The sequence below is a fragment of the Xyrauchen texanus genome, chromosome 25 (assembly GCF_025860055.1).
Source record: "Xyrauchen texanus isolate HMW12.3.18 chromosome 25, RBS_HiC_50CHRs, whole genome shotgun sequence".
NCBI lineage: Eukaryota > Metazoa > Chordata > Actinopteri > Cypriniformes > Catostomidae > Xyrauchen > Xyrauchen texanus.
The window spans coordinates 8,010,380-8,030,168 of record NC_068300.1 but is presented as its reverse complement, the minus strand read 5'-3'; the positions used below and the strand labels follow the sequence as shown (position 1 = coordinate 8,030,168).

The 19,789-nt window shown below is 40.4% G+C and overlaps 1 protein-coding gene across 1 annotated transcript in view; it reads left to right on the top strand.

Annotated features, from left to right (window-relative positions):
- LOC127618882 (excitatory amino acid transporter 5-like) overlaps window positions 1–18,140 on the top strand; it is a 56,970-nt gene extending 38,830 nt beyond the window's left edge. Inside the window, exons 8-11 of the mRNA XM_052091559.1 lie at window positions 3,807–4,001; window positions 12,219–12,353; window positions 12,547–12,646; window positions 17,877–18,140. Of these exons, the coding sequence (XP_051947519.1) occupies window positions 3,807–4,001; window positions 12,219–12,353; window positions 12,547–12,646; window positions 17,877–18,140 (694 nt within the window). The remainder of the gene's footprint in view (window positions 1–3,806; window positions 4,002–12,218; window positions 12,354–12,546; window positions 12,647–17,876) is intronic.
- Window positions 18,141–19,789: the final 1,649 nt, after the last annotated feature.

The following is a 19,789-nucleotide window of genomic DNA, read 5'->3' as shown; positions in this document are numbered from 1 at the left end:
TGGGCGCATACTTAATCAATCTGAATATTTTATATTGAACACATATCAACTGGCGGCCAAAAGTTTAGAATAATGGACAGATTTTGCTGTTATGGAAAGAAATTGGTACTTTTATTCACCAAAGTGGCATTCAACTGATCATGATGAATAGTCAGGACATAAATAATGTGAAAAATTACTATTACAATTTTAAAAAAGTTCAGAACTTAATAAACTACTTCAAAGATTTCTCATTAAAAAATCCTCCACATGAAGCAATGACAGCTTTACAGATCCTTGTTACAGTATTCTAGCTGTCAGTTTGTCCAAGACCCCACACTTCCTGAAGCACTTGCCATAGATTTGACTGTCTTGTCAGGCACTTCTCATGCACCTTACAGTCTAACTGATCCCACAAAAGCTCAATGGGTTTAAGATCCGTAACACTCTTTTCCAATTATCTGTTGTCCAATGTCTGTGTTTCTTTGCCCACTCCAACCTTTTCTTTTTGTTTTTCTGTTTCAAAAGTGGATTTTTCTTTGCAATTCTTCCCATAAATCCTCCTGAGTCTTCTCTTTACTGTTGTACATGAAACTGGTGTTGAGCGGGTAGAATTCAATGAAGCTGTCAGCGGAGGACATGTGAGGTGTCTATTTCTCAAACTAGAGACTCTGATGTACTTATCCTCTTGTTTAGTTGTACATCTGATCTTCCACATCTCTCTTTCTGTCCTTGTTAGAGACAGTTCTCCTTTGTCTTTGAAGACTGTAGTTACACCTATGTATGAAATCTTCAGTTTTTTAGGCTTTGTATAGCCTTCATTCCTCAAATCAATGATTGATTGACAAGTTTCTTGAGAAAGCTGATTCTTTTTTGCCATTTTGACCTAATATTGACCTTAAAACATGCTAGTCTATTGCATTGACAGTGACTTAAATATGACTCTAAGACAACAGGTGGAAAAATACCAATTCTTAACATAATTATAATCATTGAAAAATAAACCATGACCTAAAGATAGTTTAAGACATATCTCATAAATTTGTGTTTCACGTAACAGCAACAACAGTGATCGTCATGGACATAATTTGATGTGTGGACATTAATTTTATTACCACCTGCTGCTAGAATCTCCAAACTACAAATACAGGAACTGAGTTTAGGCTTTGCATTGAAAACAGGCATGATGCTGAAACGTCTTAGCGCAATAACCTGTTTCTCAGAAAACATTACAATTTGCATATTGTGTCACTTCATTAACATACAATCAGGGTTGGGGACTAACAGACTTGACTAATATTTAGTGCTTTCAGATGGAAACATTTATACATATAAATTATTTGATCCAAAGTGCATTTGAACAGCGGTGAAACACTTTCTGATGATGTGTTACATTCATACGAGCAGACAGAGAAGTACGTTTGAAGTTTGGAGCAGAAGAAATAGAAATAAACCTTGTGTAAACTGTTAGCTTTACGCTAAGCTAAAATGCTATTTATAGCCATTTTACATGCACGTTACAGACACGATCATATTTTATAATCATGAAAATTCACTTTGGATTATAATTTCTTTTTTCTAGTAAGACATTTGATATTAGGGCAAACATAATTGACTTGATAATCATTTTTCTTTTAAAATATCTAAAAATCCTTAAAACAAGATAAATTTGATCTTGTTTTAGAAGCAACCCTGCATGAGATATTTGGGTTTTCAGAGAATGTATTTTTAACATGTGTATTCTGTCCTATAAAAACCTTTTATGGTCAAAACAAGTGAAAAAACCTACCAGTGCTGAAGTAATCCAAAGTATTTAGAATATGTTACTGAGTAACAGAATACATTACAAAGGACATTTTACAGCATGTATTCTGTAATCTGTAGTGGAATACATTTAAAAAGTAATCTGCCCAAACCTGCATACAATACACCCAGAGATGGTGCAAACACTCCCACCCATACCCACTTGTGCTTTGTGCTGCCACAAAAGGACTCTTGGACTGAGAATTAGCACTCTCACGAAAATTGGATGAGGTGTTTTGCGCAGTCCTAGCGCTGCGCTTTGGGCACTTTTAATATTAAGCCCATCATGTGTGCCACTCGTTTGTAATTTATTCTTAACTTTTAAAGATATTCTTTTTTGCTGTAGTTGTATCTCGTGATAGTGATTTGCACATAAATAGACTGTCCTTTGTGGTGGTGAAGTGGTTCTATTGAGAGAGCTCACACAAACATGAACAATTAGTTATCATTTACTCAACCTCGTGTCTTGTCATACCTACACTCAAACGTATTTTCTTCCATGGACCACAAAAGCAGAAATCTCGAAGAGTCTTCTTACTAGGGCTGCATGATATGGAGGAAAAATGTGATATGCTGTAAGTTGTTGGGCGATGCGATACGTGATAATCGTATGAGGACATCATCAGACTGGGCTGATCTGTGAACATCAATTCAAAACCTCCATACCCAAATATTCCGAAGAGTATTGGAAAAAATGGACTGTCTATCCCAGAAATAAAAAACATAGTTGTCTTAAGTTCCAAATTGCACATAGACTGAATAGGCATACATAAAGTGCCTGAATAAAAGCATTATTCTCACTTCAATAAGCACTGGAGTGAGTTTTAAAGGAGTCATAAAATGGAGAATCAAATTTTCCTTAATATGTAGACATATAGGAGGTAACTGTACTATAAAAAACATATGGTAAATTTCAGAACTTAAAGCTTCCTCCCCAGTCTAAAAAGAGCATTTATAGTTGCCACTGTGGCAGCGGGGGCGTGGTCAAGCGCCCGTCCGGGAGAGGAAAGCGGTAAGGTCACTTACACCTGAGCTAAATTATGCCTAACACCTGTCTCTAATTCCAGTGAGCACGAGGAGAGCGGCATAAAAGCAGACACAGAGCCTCCAGTCTGGAGAGAGAGCACCACAAGCCAACCCAGTGCGCTTGTATACTGTTGTGTTTACTGTTAATCTGTGAAAGAGAAAACGGCAATTAAAAGCCTTACCTTTAGTTCACAACCTCGTTTCCTGTGTCCTCCTTTCCATTGATCGCCTTACACTGGTGCCGAAACCCAGGATCCATTTCCAAGTGCATCCAATCATGGAGACAGGTCGCCCCATAGAGACCTCCCAGCTGGCGGAGGTCCTCCAGTCCCTCGCGACGTTACATCAAAGCCACCAGCAATCCCTGCTTGAGCTCTGGCAGGACCAAGATCGCCGGTTTTTCGAGATCATGCGGGCTCAGGCAGAGGACCGGCACGCCATCAGCCAGGAGACCACGTCGGCCACAACCGCGACCCCGGACACCCGCGCTACGCTACCCCCGCCCACGTTACAGAAGATGGGGGCAGCAGATGATCCTGAGGCCTTCCTCGATTTATTCAAGTGCACTGGGTTGGCTTGTGGTGCTCTCTCTCCTGACTGGAGTCTCTGTGTCTGCTTTTATGCCGCTCTCCTCGTGCTCATTGGAATTAGAGACAGGTGTTAGGCATAATTTAGCTCAGGTGTAAGCGCCCTTACCGCGTGCAAAATATGACTCAAGATTTGCAAAGGAAGTGTTATTGAAGGAGGTTAAGTTTGCTGAATTTGAGGGGCTGCATGATGTTAGCCAATCAGAACAGTGGGTTTTGAGGAAGTGCTTAAGCCAAAACCGAGCTTTTCAGACAGAGGGCCAAAAACAGGGTTAAAAAAGATCAGAAATTACTAAATTGTTTTGGTGCAAAAAAAAACTTTCATAACATTATCATTGGACCTCAGGGAAGATATTACAAAAAATAGCACTTCATGACCCCTTTAACATTTAATTTGTCTTTAATTTGCAGTTCAGCCACACTGCCTATCACCTTCAAGTGCTTGCTGGAGAACAACCACATCGACCGGCGAATCATTCGCTTCGTGCTTCCCGTGGGGGCCACCATCAACATGGACGGCACCGCGCTCTATGAGGCTGTCGCAGCCATTTTTATCGCCCAGGTCAACAACTACGAGCTTGACTTTGGCCAAATCATCACAATCAGGTATGAAATGTACTGTAAATGTTTACAATTGAGTTTGTAATAAACATATTATCTATCTATCTGCCTAAAAATCTAAATGCATCTAAAAAAAACCTTAATGGAAACATTTCCATTATAAACAAGGAACATTTTTCTATTAGGTAATGATCTAATATTTTATATCCGTTTTAGTTATCAGGTGTTAAAAGCCCTGTTGTATCTGTGATGTCCTGTGTAAAAGAAGCCTCAGCATAGTCACACAACATATAAAACATTCTAAAAGGAAAATAACATTAACTGAAGAGGTAAGCAGGGGTAAACCAGCCCCTTCATAACACACAATGTTGTGTAAACAGTGTGTTTGTAGATCTGAATCTGATATATGGCAATACACATACAGTATATAATATGCATGTTCATGTATGGGTACGAATATGCAACATATGTTTCAAAATACTACAATAATTCATGTTTTCCTATATGTAAATGGAAGTGGAGCGTAGTTCTAGCGGGAAGACCAGCAGGTGTACATAATCACATCATTAGCTGGGTAACTCCTAGCCAATCGCACGTAAGCCGTTGCTTTATAAGTCCGCTCACAATCTATCACATTGCTGTTTCGGTGTGCTAACACTGCAACCTCCACCTCTCCACCACCACCAGTTGAGCCCTGTCCTGCAGGGGGGTAGGCTCCTCGCCCCTGCCTCCTATCTCCGACAGGACATGACGGTTCTGGGTACAACTCCCTCGGACTGCCGGACGGGGCCTACGCCTAAGAGAGAGACATTACTTTCTGTTTTACATTTATCAAATAAATGGCATCTCAAACTTCACTCAAGCCTGCGTGTCTTCCCGATAGAACATATTTTCCCAAATACTTAAATCAATGACACATAGATTAGATTGCAAAGCGGAAAAATCATGATTTCTGCTGAATGTTTGCACATGTACTTTATAACATACACTCACTGAGCACTTTATTAGGAACACCTGTACGCCTTCTAATTCATGCGATTATCTAATCAGCCAGTCTCGTTGCAGCAGTGCAGTGCCTAAAATCATGCAGATACAGGTCAGGAGCTTCAGCTAATGTTCACATCGAACATCAGAATGGAGAAAAAGAATATCTCAGTGATTTCGCACATGGCATGATTTTTGGTACAAAGACAGGCCAGTTTGAGAATTTCTGTAACTGCTGATCTCCTGGGATTTTCACACACAACAGTCTCTAGATTTTACTCAGAATGGTGCCAAAAAGTTCTGCAGATGGAAACGCCTTGTTGATGAGAATGGCCGGACTGTTTCGAGCTGACAGAAAGGCAACGGTAACTCAGATAAACACTCTGTACAATTGTAGTGAGCAGGATAGCATCTCAGAATGCACAACACGTCGAACCTTGAGGCGGATGGGCTTCAACAGCAGAAGACCACGTCGGGCACTTTACAAGCACCATAGTGTTCCTAATAATGAGTGTTCCTCAGTGAATGTATATCACAAACATACATTATATATATATATGTTCATATATATTCACATGTTCATATTCATTTTTAAACAACACAATACTAATATTTAAACTTAGGAAGAGTTCAGAAATCAATATTTGGTGGAATAACAGCTTTCATGCGTCTTGGCATGCTCTCTACCAGTCTGTTGGGTGACATTATGCCACTCCTGGTGCAAAAATTCAAGCAGCTCTGCTTTGTTTGATGGCTTCTGGCCATCCGTCTTCCACTTGATCACATTCCAGAGGTTTTCAATGGGCTTCAGGTCTGGAGATTGGGCTGGCCATGACAGAGTCTTGATCCGGTAGTCCCCATCCACCTTGATTTACCTGGCTGTGTGGCATGGAGAATTGTCCTGCTGGAAAAAATATATATTCTTAGAGTTGGGAAACACTGTCAGAACAGAAGGAAGCAAGTTTTCTTCCAGGATATCCTTGTTAGTGGCTTGATTAATGCATCCTTCACAAATATATTTATATATATATTCTAATATATCAGATTTCTGTATTGGAAATGTCATCAGCAATAGTCTCAGGATTGAAAGCTTGCATTAGTTTACCAGATGAAGAAAATAATATTGACCTACACACACACACAATCAGACAAAGAATTAACATCCAAACAAAGACAAACTCTTTCGCATATGCCAACGCAAATGCTTAAGTACACAGCTGTGCATGCATACACACACACACACACACACACACACACACACTCACAGGATTAGATAAACATTAGTAAACTGGTGTTACACACTCAAGGTTTGACAAGGTTTTCAGCGGCCTTGAGAGCATTTTATTCATACCTGTAAGTTTATGAAGATTTGTGCTTGTTAAGAGACGAATAACAGTACATCAATGCACAGAAACCCCCGCGCACAGTCTGAATGCGTGAAGAGGAATAAAAGACTTTGGCTTTTTTCAGCGAAGTAACAAGCCTTTTAAAGGGGTTGTATCATGAGGAATCAAATTTTCCTTATTCTTTTGAGCTTAAAAGGATGTATTTATTATGAAAACGTACTGTAATTAGGTGGTAAATGTTAATAGAAAATGTGTTACCATTGGCTCAAGAAGAAGAAACTACACAAACATTGTAAGTGGACCTCAAATGGAAACAACATTTAATAATAAAATACATTTACATTATGTGGCCGTAGGTTTGTGGAGACCCAAACATTTCTCCCATTTATGTTTGTTGAGCATTTAATTTCAAAACCATTGGCATAAATAAAAAAGCTGGTCGTCCCTTTGCCACCATGACTGCGTCCACTCTTCTGCTTCAGCTTTCCATTAGATGTTGAAACATGGCTGTCCTTTCACATCAGCCTCAGTAAAAAAACAATTATGGACCTCACTTTGTGCACAGGGGCATTATCATGCTAAACAGAAAAGGGCCTCTGTTTTTCTTTCCTATTTTCCCATTTTCTTCCTAATTTGGTATGCCCAATTCCCAGTGCTCTCTAAATTCCTTGTGGTGGTGGAGTTACTCGCCTCGGTATGGGTGGTGTGGACAAACCTCAGTTGCCTGCTCATATGATCATGTGGCTTGCTGAGAACATTATCGCAGAGACTTAGCATGTGTGAAGGCTCACGCTTTACACTGCGGTATCCATGCACAACTCACTATGCGCCCCACCGAGAACAAGAACCACCAATTAGAGACCAAGAGATAGGTAACTCACATGACTCTCTACTCCCACGCCCTCCCCACATCCCCACCAGCAACCGGGCCAATTGTTTAGTCAGCACACCCTGGATTCAAACTCGTAACTTGGGGTAGAAGTCAGTGGTAGAATGTGTTTTTTTAAATATTTGCTTTCCCTTGTAATAAAGGGAACAGGTAGTGCATGACAGGTCAAGTTTTTTTCGGAAAGAGTGATTTAGCAGAAAGGTTCAATTAAATGACAGCATTGATGGAGCAATGTGAAAGAGAGAGATCAGAGACAGAAAGGGATGGATGGAGGATGGAGGGGGAACAACTGAAAAACTGGACAATAATCCTCTGGTAAGACAGCCATGTGACAGTTGTAAATCACCATCCCTCTCAGCACGCCACCAATCCACATTTATTCCTGACACAGCACTGCCTAACAAACATTCCTCTTTCTTTCTCTCTCTCCCTTTCTATGTTACTATTTTATTTTAATATTACTTCATCTAACTTCTCATTTGCACAAACATTAGGTTCAGCCTGTGATGTACACATACAGTACAGTAACTTTGAAGTATGCACTTGCGTGTTGTCTATCACCAGGTATTAAGATGCATTTTGTTGATCTGATCACAAGTGGTCAGCACTAAATACAGGTGTAAACCGGGTCCAAAATGTTCTGTGATCAGATCACTGAAACCACATATCATAAATCGTAGCAAAAAATGCATGTGACCACATCACATTTGAGTTGTGAAACCTTATTTGTTCTGAATGAGTTGTGGACCGCAGTGAGGCGCCACCCTTCACCTGTCAATCAACCCCTGCATTAAAACAAGAGTTTAAACTTTGCCGGAAATTTGCGGCTTTAAAAGGAAATAAGTGTAAAAAAGCGAATACATATTCAAGCACGAGAACTTAGTGAAACTAACTAACTAATACATTTTTTTCGTACTTTCTTTGTTGTTTATGACTTTTTTGCTGTTTATCATCATGCAGTAACACAGTGACAAAGTGATTGATGTGTGTTGTCATTAAATCAGAGTCAATCCCCTCGAAATCCAAACATAAACTGTCACAGGAGACGCATTTGAGACCCATGTTAAATCCAGGTGGAAACAGATATGCATCTCGGTTGACCACATGGGATTGAATCACTGAAAATGCATCTTAATACCAGGTGGAAACAGACCCTTTGGCTGAGACAGTTCAGATCATCATGGCATGAGTATAAGCTTAAAATTAACAGTTCCAATTAGGATAGGATTAAAACGTTTTTATCTCTAGTTCTTAAGAAAACCTTGTATTTGGAGCTTTAAAGAACCAGAAATCTACAAAGACCCCTTTGTGTGTAGAAAAACTGAGCAGGGACCCTCAGTTATATATTTGATAATATTGAGTGTTGCATTTAATACCTGGCCTATAATAACTTGTGTATGGTATATTGTTAATTAATGTGCATTATGATTTTTACATTGTGAAGCCGTTAAAATAATCATTAAATTATGTACAGCAAGGGTCTGCAACCTTTTTGAGATTGAGTGCATTCTTAATTTTTCTTGTTAATCACTGTTACATACCCCCTGCAGAAAAGATATAGTCATCTCAAAGCACCATAGAGCCAACTTAAAGAACCATATGGCCAACTTAAGAACCAAAGAGCAACTTAAAGAACCATATGGCCAATTCAAAGAACAAAAACAAATACATATAGTAATTTAAAAGATCCTTATAGCCATTTCAAAGAACCATAAAGCCATTTCAAAAGAACCATATAGCCATATCAAATAACCATATATAGCTATACTCAACTCAAAAAAACATATATCCAAATCAAAGGATCATACAGCCAATTGAAAGAAGCATATATCAATCTCAAAGAACCATATAACCATTTCACAGAACCATATAGCCAACTAAATAGAACCATAAAGCCAATTCAGATAACCATAAAGCCAACTCAGATAACCACATACAAAACTAAAATAACCATATAAACTCAAACCAACTCAAATGGTTTGACGAGTTGTCCATTCTGAGATGCTATTCTGATCTCTACAGTTGTACAGAAGAGTTATCTGAGTTACCGTAGCCTTTCTGTCAGCTCGATCCAGTCTGGCCATTCTCTGTTGAACTCTATCATCAACAAGGTGTTTCCGTCTGCAGAACTGCTGCTCACTGGATGTTTTTTGTTTTTGGAACCATTCTGAGTAAACTTTAGGGGATGTTGTATGTGAAACTTCCAGGAGATCAGCAGTTACATAAATACTCAAACCAGCCCGTCTGGCACCAAAATCATGCCATTATCAAAATCACTGGGATCACATTTTTTCTACATTCTGATGGTTGATGTGAACAGTAACTGAATGTCCTGACCCATATCTTTGTGATTTTATGCATCGCACTGCTGCCATATAGCCAATTCAAAGAACCACATAGCCATCTCAAAGAAGCATATACCCAATTAAAAGGACCATATAGCCATCTCAAAGAAGCATATACCCAATTCAAAGAACCATATGGCCATCTCAAAGAAGCATATACCCAATTCAAAGGACCATATGGCCATCTCAAAGAAGCATATACCCAATTCAAAGAACCATATAGCCATCTCAAAGAAGCATATACCCAATTCAAAGAACCATATAGCCATCTCAAAGAAGCATATACCCAATTCAAAGAACCATATAGCCATCACAAAGAAGCATATACCCAATTCAAAGAACCATATGGCCATCTCAAAGAAGCATATACCCAATTCAAAGAACCATATGGCCATCTCAAAGAAGCATATACCCAATTCAAAGAACCATATAGCCATCTCAAAGAAGCATATACCCAATTCAAAGTACCATATAGCCATCTCAAAGAAGCATGTAGCCAATTCGAAGAACCATATAGCCATCTCAAAGAAGCATATAGCCAATTCAAAGAACCATATAGCCATCTCAAAGAAGCATATACCCAATTCAAAGAACCATATAGCCATCTCAAAGAAGCATATACCCAATTCAAAGAACCATATGGCCATCTCAAAGAAGCATATACCCAATTCAAAGGACCATATGGCCATCTCAAAGAAGCATATACCCAATTCAAAGAACCATATAGCCATCTCAAAGAAGCATATACCCAATTCAAAGAACCATATAGCCATCTCAAAGAAGCATATACCCAATTCAAAGAACCATATAGCCATCTCAAAGAAGCATATACCCAATTCAAAGAACCATATGGCCATCTCAAAGAAGCATATACCCAATTCAAAGAACCATATAGCCATCTCAAAGAAGCATATACCCAATTCAAAGTACCATATAGCCATCTCAAAGAAGCATATAGCCAATTCGAAGAACCATATAGCCATCTCAAAGAAGCATATAGCCAATTCAAAGAACCATATAGCCATCTCAAATTAGCATATGCCCAATTCAAAGAACCATATAGCCATCTCAAAGAAGCATATAGCCAATTCAAAGAACCATATAGCCATCTCAAATTAGCATATAGCCAATTCAAAGAACCATATAGCCAACTAAATAGAACCAAAAAGCCAACTCGGATAACCATAATGCCAACTCCGATAACCATATAGAAAACTCAAATAACCATATAAACCCATTTGGCTAACACAAAGAACCACATAGCCAATTCAAAGTACATCTCAATCTCAAATAACCATATAACCATCTCAAAAGCTAATAACCATATAAATGTTACAACTAAAGTTTGTCAATGTCAATTTATTTCTAAAGCACAACTAGAATGGAAATTAACCAATGTTCTGAACAACAACAATATCTATAAACAAATATAAAAGTATTTCCAAGAGGTATTTTCTAGCAAAGGACCGGACAGTAATATCTTACACGGTGTCAGTATGTTACGAACTGATAAATGAACTGATAAATGAAAATTTAGGCAGCTAAATAAAATCCTTAACGTTCAAAATAGTCCCTGGGCAAAGATGAGGGCATTGGAGGCCCAGAGACAGCCAAAGGACTGGGGTCTTATGGACCTTCTACCAAAGGATTAAAATAATTCAAGTTCATTAGTTGAGGGCACTCAACTGTCCATTTTGAAGCTGAATTACAGCAGTCCAGTTTTTGTGTCTGAATATTTTATTTAAGTTTTTTCTTTTTTAACATTGACCTTTTGACTGAGAAAATATATTTTGGGGGTTCAAAGTTGTCCATTGAGAGAAATTTTTGAAAATGTAAAAGTCTGAATTTTTTATATTTTACCTAAAGTGAAAATTGACTAACATCAAACAATTTACATCACAACAGAGCAGCTTAAAAATACTGTTACAACTGTACTAGAGCTGCTAGTGTCCATCGACTATATAATGCTGATCACTGTGTCTCCACTCCTGTTATTAAAATAGCTGCATCTCATGCGGCACCTCTCATCTATTCCGGGGGAGAGAGTACAGGCCCGCAAAGCGGGAAAGTGTTTAAATGAAGCCCGTTTGGTGCTATTAAAGGAAAAAGCGCTGAAAGATCAGCGCTGTCCATGCCTCTGAGTGCTTGTGCCGTGTACAGCTCCATGTGTTGATATGTTGTGCAATTACAAACTGTTGAAATGATAAAATAGGCAAACAGTCATGATTTCTCACGGTCTGGATGGAGCCAAGCCTGGGTTCGAACTAATTAGTGACTGTTGAGCTAGAGAAAAGAGATGTTTTTACTTTGAGGCAGTTCTCATAAAAACAGGTAGGCTGTTCCAGAGCTTGGGGGCAAGTACCGCAAAAACACGGCCTCCTGTCAGTTTCAGTCTAGACCTGGGAACAGTCAAATGTCTCTTGTCAGAGGACCTAAGCAATCTCACAGGATGGTGAACAGACAATAGATCAGAGAGATACGCATGTGCTAATCCATCTAAGGTTTGGAAACAAAAAGTAATCATTAGAATTAATTTAGTCACGAATCGGTAAGCAGTGCAGAGAAAGTAAAATAGGGGTAATACATTCAAGTTTGCTAACAACTGTCAAAAGCCTGGCAGCAGAATTCTGAACCATCTGCAACTGAGCAAGAGATGATTGTCCTTCATAATGTCTTTTTTCTGTATCTGGTTTTCCAGTATTACAGCGACAGCAGCAAGTATTGGTGCTGCCGGAATTCCACAGGCTGGCCTGGTCACTATGGTAATAGTGTTGACGTCTGTCGGACTTCCCACTGATGACATCACTCTCATTATTGCTGTAGATTGGGCCTTGTAAGTATTGACACATTCTGTGTATTATTGGTTTTACTGAAGACAACAAAATGCTCGAAGGTGTATATACTCGGTTCTTGTAATTTCTATGAAAATGTCAATGCAAAATGTCTAAGTGTTTAATTTGGCGTTTGTGAAAGGATTGTGAAGTTACAGTTTAACATCATGTCTGGTTTTCCTCATCTCTTTTCAGAGACAGATTTCGCACCATGGTCAATGTGATGGGAGATGCTCTGGCTACAGGAATCATGGCGCATATCTGCAGAAAAGACTTTATCAAAGAAGGAGAAGGGGTGAGTTAGTCAGTTTGCCAGATGTGTATTTAAACGAATATCTTTGACCCCGTTTCCACATGGTATTAAGGTGCGTTTTTACAGATCAGATCACAAGTGGTCTTCTTAATTTTCCATAGTTTTTTAGTTTTATGGTAGTTTAACCGTTATGTCATTATACCAAATGCCACCAAAACCATATTGAACAACATGTACATCTGGAATTGTAACCATGTCAATAGAAAAATGAAGATATTCCATTTAGAAATCAAATGAAAAGAGATGTATCTGGACTAGCATACTTTAATTGCCATGGCAAGTAATCCCCTCAAGGATTTAGTCAGGGGACATTTTTACACCTAACAAGGTCATTTATGTTTCACACCTTTGTGTCACTCAGTTATCCATATTGGTCATTCATGTCAAAGTGGATTAGTTGCTTTGAAGCTTAAATCCCCCCAAACCAGACAGCTTTTGGGCCATGGACTCATTAGCCACGTTTTCACTATCGGCCCAAATGAGGGCATGCTAGTTCATGCCAAGGCCAGTTGCATTTCCACTATCACTCTGGGCTTCATCGTGCCTCTTTGGTGCCAACGACCAACCGCCTTTTGACCGCCGATTACCAAGAGTGTAACGGTTCACTAATCTTGCGATTTGGTTCGGTTCACGAGACTAAACTCATGGTTCAGTTTGGTTCGTTTCACGATTCTTTAAGCCTAGTTTAAGAAAAGTTAAGGTTGATTTTAAAAAAAAAATAATTATTATAACTTTAAAGACATATGCAAAACAGTTCCTTTCCTTTAAAATGTAGCTAAAATGACTGTTTTTTAAAGTGCTAAATAATCCATCAAATATGTACTGGGACTAAAAATCAGCCCAGAAAAGGGCAATGGTGACACCAAATGGAAACATTAGCTAATAAGTAGTGGTGGTGGCGTAGTGGGCTAATGCACATAACTGTTAATCAGAAGGTTGCTGGTTTGATCCCCACAGCCACCACCAATGTGTCCTTGAGCAAGGCACTTAACTCCAGGTTGCTCTGGGACGATTGTCCCTGTAATAAGGGCACTGTAAGTCACTTTGGATAAAAGCGTCTGCCGAATGCATAAATGTAAATGTAATAATTTTGCTGACTGAAAATATAGAATTATGTGAGATATGCTGCTTACTGCTTACTTTATCACTGATAAAATGTAAAATATTCTAAACTAATATTGTCTCTGATTACATCTAAATATTATTTTCAAAAATACACATTTAATAGAAGCGCATGCTTATCTAGTTAAACAATAATAATTTACTGGTGAAATCAAATCAGACATGATATATGACATTAGGATTACATTTCCTCATTGCATAATTATGCAGAATATTCAGCATTATATCCTGTATAGTAGATTAATATGGCACTGTCATTAAACATCTGCACAGTCGTGCTGAAAAGGCATGTCTCTCTCACGCGCCTAGTTTCACTTTTATTCGCAATTTCAGCCGAACTCATGTACAACACCTGTGGCTGCTAATGGATTTTAGAGATCTTTGTTTGCTGTGATTTCCATTTGTATGCTAGCATTATGTAGGCTTAGGACGTTGTGTATTGAATAGAACAGACGCTAAAATAATATTATAAAAAAAAAAACATGATGCATCGTGCCACGATAAACTGTTACACCCTAGGGCCAAAGAATGCCAACTGGGGATTGAGGTGGGGTCAATGTCATAGGCAGAGTTGGCACCACTGCGGTCTATTAAGGGTGAGTTTTAGGCAAGGCTGCAAGGCTATTTGCCTGATGGTGGGAATGCACATTGATATAGTTCTCGCGGCTTGAGGTCCGAGGCTATTGGCCCTGGCTGAGCAGTTGATAGCACTGGCTCCCACTGGCCTGATAGTGGTAACGCGGATATTGACTTTCCTCAAAACTCATGTCAATGGTTAAACTTAAACTTTATACCATCCAAAACCCTTACAGTTGAGTGATTTGATTGGTTGAAGGCCAAGTGTGGAGAATGACCCCAGCCTATGCAGCATAAGCCCATTCTCACCTACCAAAAAACATTGTGTAGACACAATAATTGGTTTATTATGTCAGTGTATTAATTGGTTTATAATTTTTAAGTAAAATTATAATTAGAATACAAAACATAATATATAAAACGGAATTTAACCATGGAAAACACCCACTTAAATACATTTAAAATCCTATTATAATCTTAATAGTTTCTATTATACTCAAAATGGTAATCTATTATACCTATTTTTTTTTATTATTATTTTTTTTACAAGGAAAACTGAAACAGAGTGAAACTACCTGAACTTGCTCAATTATCTATTCAAATTAAAAATATATACATTCCAAATTTATTGTGATGGGATTGAAGTACTGTAGAGCTTTTCTGGTAAGTCTTAGCGTACCCCTTCTGTCACTCACTCAACGTTGTGTCAATGTAGTGACATTAGGGGTCTCACTTGAGAGCATCTGTTGCCTCTGAACTTGAGAAAGACCAATGAAAAATTGGCGAACAGAATTTGCATGTCCCTACGGGTACAAAGGAGGGCACAATGCGGCTGTTCATTCTGATTTTTTCTTTCGAGCTGAGCGGTTATGTGTTCAGCAAGCTGACAGTTCCACTACTGTTCCACTTACCTCTGCAGAGCATTGCTGTTGGATTTTATGGCGCATTACCAACGGCTTTTCTCATCACTGCACACCTGGGAGCTTCGACAGCGATTCTAAAAGAGCAAAAAACCTCTAAAATAGTACACATTGGCGTTGAAAGTCTTTTTAAAGATGCCTTTCCACCTTTGTGTAGTTCCTGGATGCAGAATATATCTCTCCACTTTTGATGTTCATGGGCGCTGCCTCATGTGTCTGGGCTGCGATCACACTGAGGCAGTGTTTATGAATGGTGAGAACATGACCATGGCAACATTGCGGTCGTGGCTTTCCTTCCTCCGAGGAAAAGCCACTTCAGCCCCCCTCCTCCCACGTCGCATCTTCTTCATACAGGATTGAGGCCAGCACAGCTGGGGATGAACGGGGCGGCTGTGGCTCAGGTGGTAGAGCGAGTCGGCTGCTAATCGCAGGGTTGGCGGTTTGATTCCCGGCCCACAAGACTCCACATGCCGAAGTGTCCTTGGGCAAGAAACTGAACCCCAAGTTGCTCCCAATGGTAGGCTAGCGCCTTGCATGGCAGCTCTGCAGCCATTGGTGTATGAATGTGTGTGTGAATGGGTGATTGGGACACAGTGTAAAGCACTTTGGTAACCTCTGAGGTTAGAAAAAGTGCTATATAAGTGCAGACCATGAACGCGATCTGGGGAATGCACTGGCCGCGGTTTTGCCTAGAAAACCCTCGTTTGCCCCCGTCCGGGTCCGATGGTCACGCATCATGGCCAGTCTGATGTCTCCTTCGGACCCCCCGACCTGGATGAGAATATCACCACTGCGTCGGAAGGCGCTGCGGGTGTCTAACGCTGAGGACTCGACTGGGCTGCCACCTTCGGGTCTGCTCGCCATGTACCCGTGGACCGCCCCGCCGTCGAGGGTAGTGAGAGCGGACGAGTGAGGAGATCTGCTTCAGCTCATCATGCACTTCTGGGAATAAAGGAACCGGGGCAGTGGGCGTGGCTGTGATCAGCGCCCTGACCCAAGGAACCAATCATCTTTCCATGAGGGCTAAGAGGGGGATGGGTGTTCCGGTCCAGCCCAACGCTCACGGCGGCCCGGGCAAGTATGCCGGACATCTGCCCAGTCTGAGGCCGACACGATCAACCAAGCCAGAGCTCCCTCTATCAGGCAGCTTTATGCCCTAAAGTGGAATCTGTTTGCAAACTGGTGCTCTTCCCGATCAGAAGACCCGCAGAGGCGCGCAGTTGGGTCAGTGCTCTCATTCCTGCAGGAGAGGTTGGAGGGGCGGCTGTCCCCCTCCACCTTGAACACGATGCAGTGGATGGTAAGGGAAGCATGACCTGATCATAAGGTTCCTTAGCGGCGCCCAGAGGTTGAATCCTCCCAGGCCATGCCTGTTCCCCTCATTGGATCTCTCCGTGGTCCTTGTGGGCCTTCAGAGAGCTCCCTTCGAGCCGCTAGAGTCAGTTGAGATAAAAGCCATCTCCCTGAAGACGGCCCTCCTGATGGCACTCGCTTCCATCAAGAGGGTTGGGGACCTGCAAGCATTCTCTGTCAGTGACACTTGCCTGGAGTTCGGTCCTGCAGATGCTCATGTCATCCTAAGACCCCAACCGGACTATGTCCCTAGCCCTCTGGCTTGTGAATTCAGCAGAGGAATTCCCGACCAGACCAACTACGGGTACTAATAACTCTGTATTGGAATAGGTGCTCCGCAGGTGTCAGTTATCACGGTAACCCCATGTGTCGTATTTTCCGCGGTATGGTCCCCCTGTCGCCAGACCTGCGTCTCCCTTGGGAAGTTCCCTCTGCCCCGGTTGCTGTGTTTGTAGAGCTCCTCCCTCCCTCCCACTTGCATGTGTGGCTTGTAAGCCCATGTGACGTATTTGCCACATGTTGACCTCCACAGCCTGGGCAGGATGTGGTCTCCACGGGGTCTTTTCCCCCGGAAAGAATAGGATTGGAAAAGAACACCTTCCCCGATGCGTGTTATAGCGTTAGATGGCCCCAGCCGCATCTAACACTCTATGGAGAGAAAACATAAAGAGAGAAAAGGCTGCGGCTGGCGCGGCCTGCTTCCATGCTTGTCATGTCGCTTGTCCCCCAGGGATGCCGGGAACCTAAAATGTATATGACGTCTTAAGGGGTGTTGGGGAAGGTTACGTGCAGTCTGATGGGGTCTGCTCCTTTGGCACGTAACAGCTTGCTTGCACCTGCGTCAGCAGTTCACGTAACATGGTTCAGTGTCGTGGCGTTATTGGATTGGGACCCCTAGTGTCACTACATCGACACAACGTTGAATTGTGTCCCTCTTGCCTCAACACTGTACCAACTTATTCTCTGCTCCTCAGTGCAAATCCTGAATGAACAGCCGTATTGCTTCCTCCTTTGTACCCTTATGTCTAGGGGTGGGACATGCAAATTCTGTTTGCCAATTTTTCAATGGCTTTTTCTCAAGTTCAGAGGCAACCGAGGCTCTCAAGAGAGACCCATAGTGTCACTACATTGACACAATGTCTCGTTCCCTCCATCAGGGAATGGGGGTTACAACAGTAACCAAGACGTTAGTAATCATAATTAACTACCTTACAATGACTCTAAAATCTCTATCTCTTTAGGTTCCTCTCATCTGTGAAACAAAGCCCATGAACAACCAGGCCTTGCCAAACTGTCAACAGAATAACGGTAGTTTCCAGCCTCCTCCACCAGTGGGAAAAACTGAGCGCATCCCTCCAGAGGTGGCCCGCCTCATGCAGCTGGAAGAAGGTGTGCGTCTGCTACCTCCAGAGCAGAAAAAGCCCCCAGTACCGCCTCGCCACCTTAAACACAGAGACAAGGACCATTGTGCTGTCGATATGAATGGTCTCGAGACGAACGTATAGCATCAATACCATTCAGGACTTCATTCAGGACAGTCAGCATGTAGACTGAAAACTAATGAACATGAAGGAGTATGAAAACGAAAGCATCCACTTACTATGGAATGGATTGCTGGACGTGTATTATTTGTTCTTGTAATTTGGACAACATATTTTCGGTTTTATTTTTTATTTCTGCACAGTGCACATTGACTTGATATTGTGATGTTCATGAGATAACACATGGTGTGCGCCTGTACATATGGGCCACTGCCCCAGTAATACCAATCATTGGCAGTACATTTCTGTTGACACATTCAGTGCTTTAGGTAACACTGTAATTGGAGCAGAAATCAGGTCAATGACAAAAACACCAAACCGGCCTACTTCTTTGGTTTGTAGACTGCCATCAGAGGGCAATAGATTTGTGGCATTAAGATTGGAGCTTTCTTTGTGGACTGGGGTTCCCACTATCATAAAAACCTGGAAAAATCAGGAAATATTCTCATCTTAAAAAGTCAAAGTAAAATTGGCTAGTTGCATTTTGATGGCCATGTTTGATTTGCGGTTTAGTGAGTGTGAAAATAGCCACTTCCGGATTCGCCGGGCACTGGTGGAGAGTGTTTACAGAATCTACCAAATATCATCACCAATTAGTAAATGGGAAAAGGGATTTAAAATGTTTGAATTAAGTTACATTGATGACTATGAAGGTAAGCTAGCAAATGTATTCACCATTTGATAATACTTTAAAATAAGGGTCAATTTGCTAACATTGGTTAATGCATTCAACATAATGGACTAACAATGAAAAAAGTTTTTTACAGCATTTATCTAGGTTAATGTTTTATTTAAATATACTATTGTTTATTGTACTGTTCGTTCATAATATATTACCTAATGTTAATTTATACAGCTTGAAATGTTGAAAATATATTTGTATTTGTAGAAGTGAACATTAAACAAGATTTATAAATTCTGTAAAAGTATTTTTCATTGTTATTTTACATTTGCTATTGCATTAACTAATGTCAACGTATAAAACCTCAATGTAAAGTGTTACTCACAATTTTAACAATATTTCTTGATACCGTTGGTCAGCTCATCGCTGCGGGCAGAGGCACACAACAATATGAAGAGGATGTTATCTCCTGTTGCTGAAAGACCACTCTTCTCTTTTATTTTTACTTGTAAACACACTCAAGCAAGTCTTAGCCAAGTATCTAACAAGTCTCCTCTGGAAGTCTCCCCTCACAGCAAAAACAATTAAGTGAAAGTCAATACAGCCCTGCTGACACCGTGACCTGATCTCATTCATTTTCATTAAGTGCTCATATGACCGAAAATCATGCACTCACTAGTATCGCTGAAGCTCACAGGTGCTGTCTTGTGCATTGAGCCCATTTAAATTGTGACAATTTTGGTTATGTTAGTTATGTTCATCTCTAAAGCAAATCATCTAAAAAAAATTGCTCTTTAGAACTTCACTCTATCTAAATGATAAAGTGGGTAAAGAAAGGAACCACCACCATTCAAAAAATTTAACTTTTGTTGCCTTGCAGCCTAAAATACAAGCATTTACAATTACAATTTTCCAGCTTTATTCACACACATTAATTCACAATATCCAAGTAAAAAGAACAAAGTCAAAATTATTTATTATTTATTTAAAA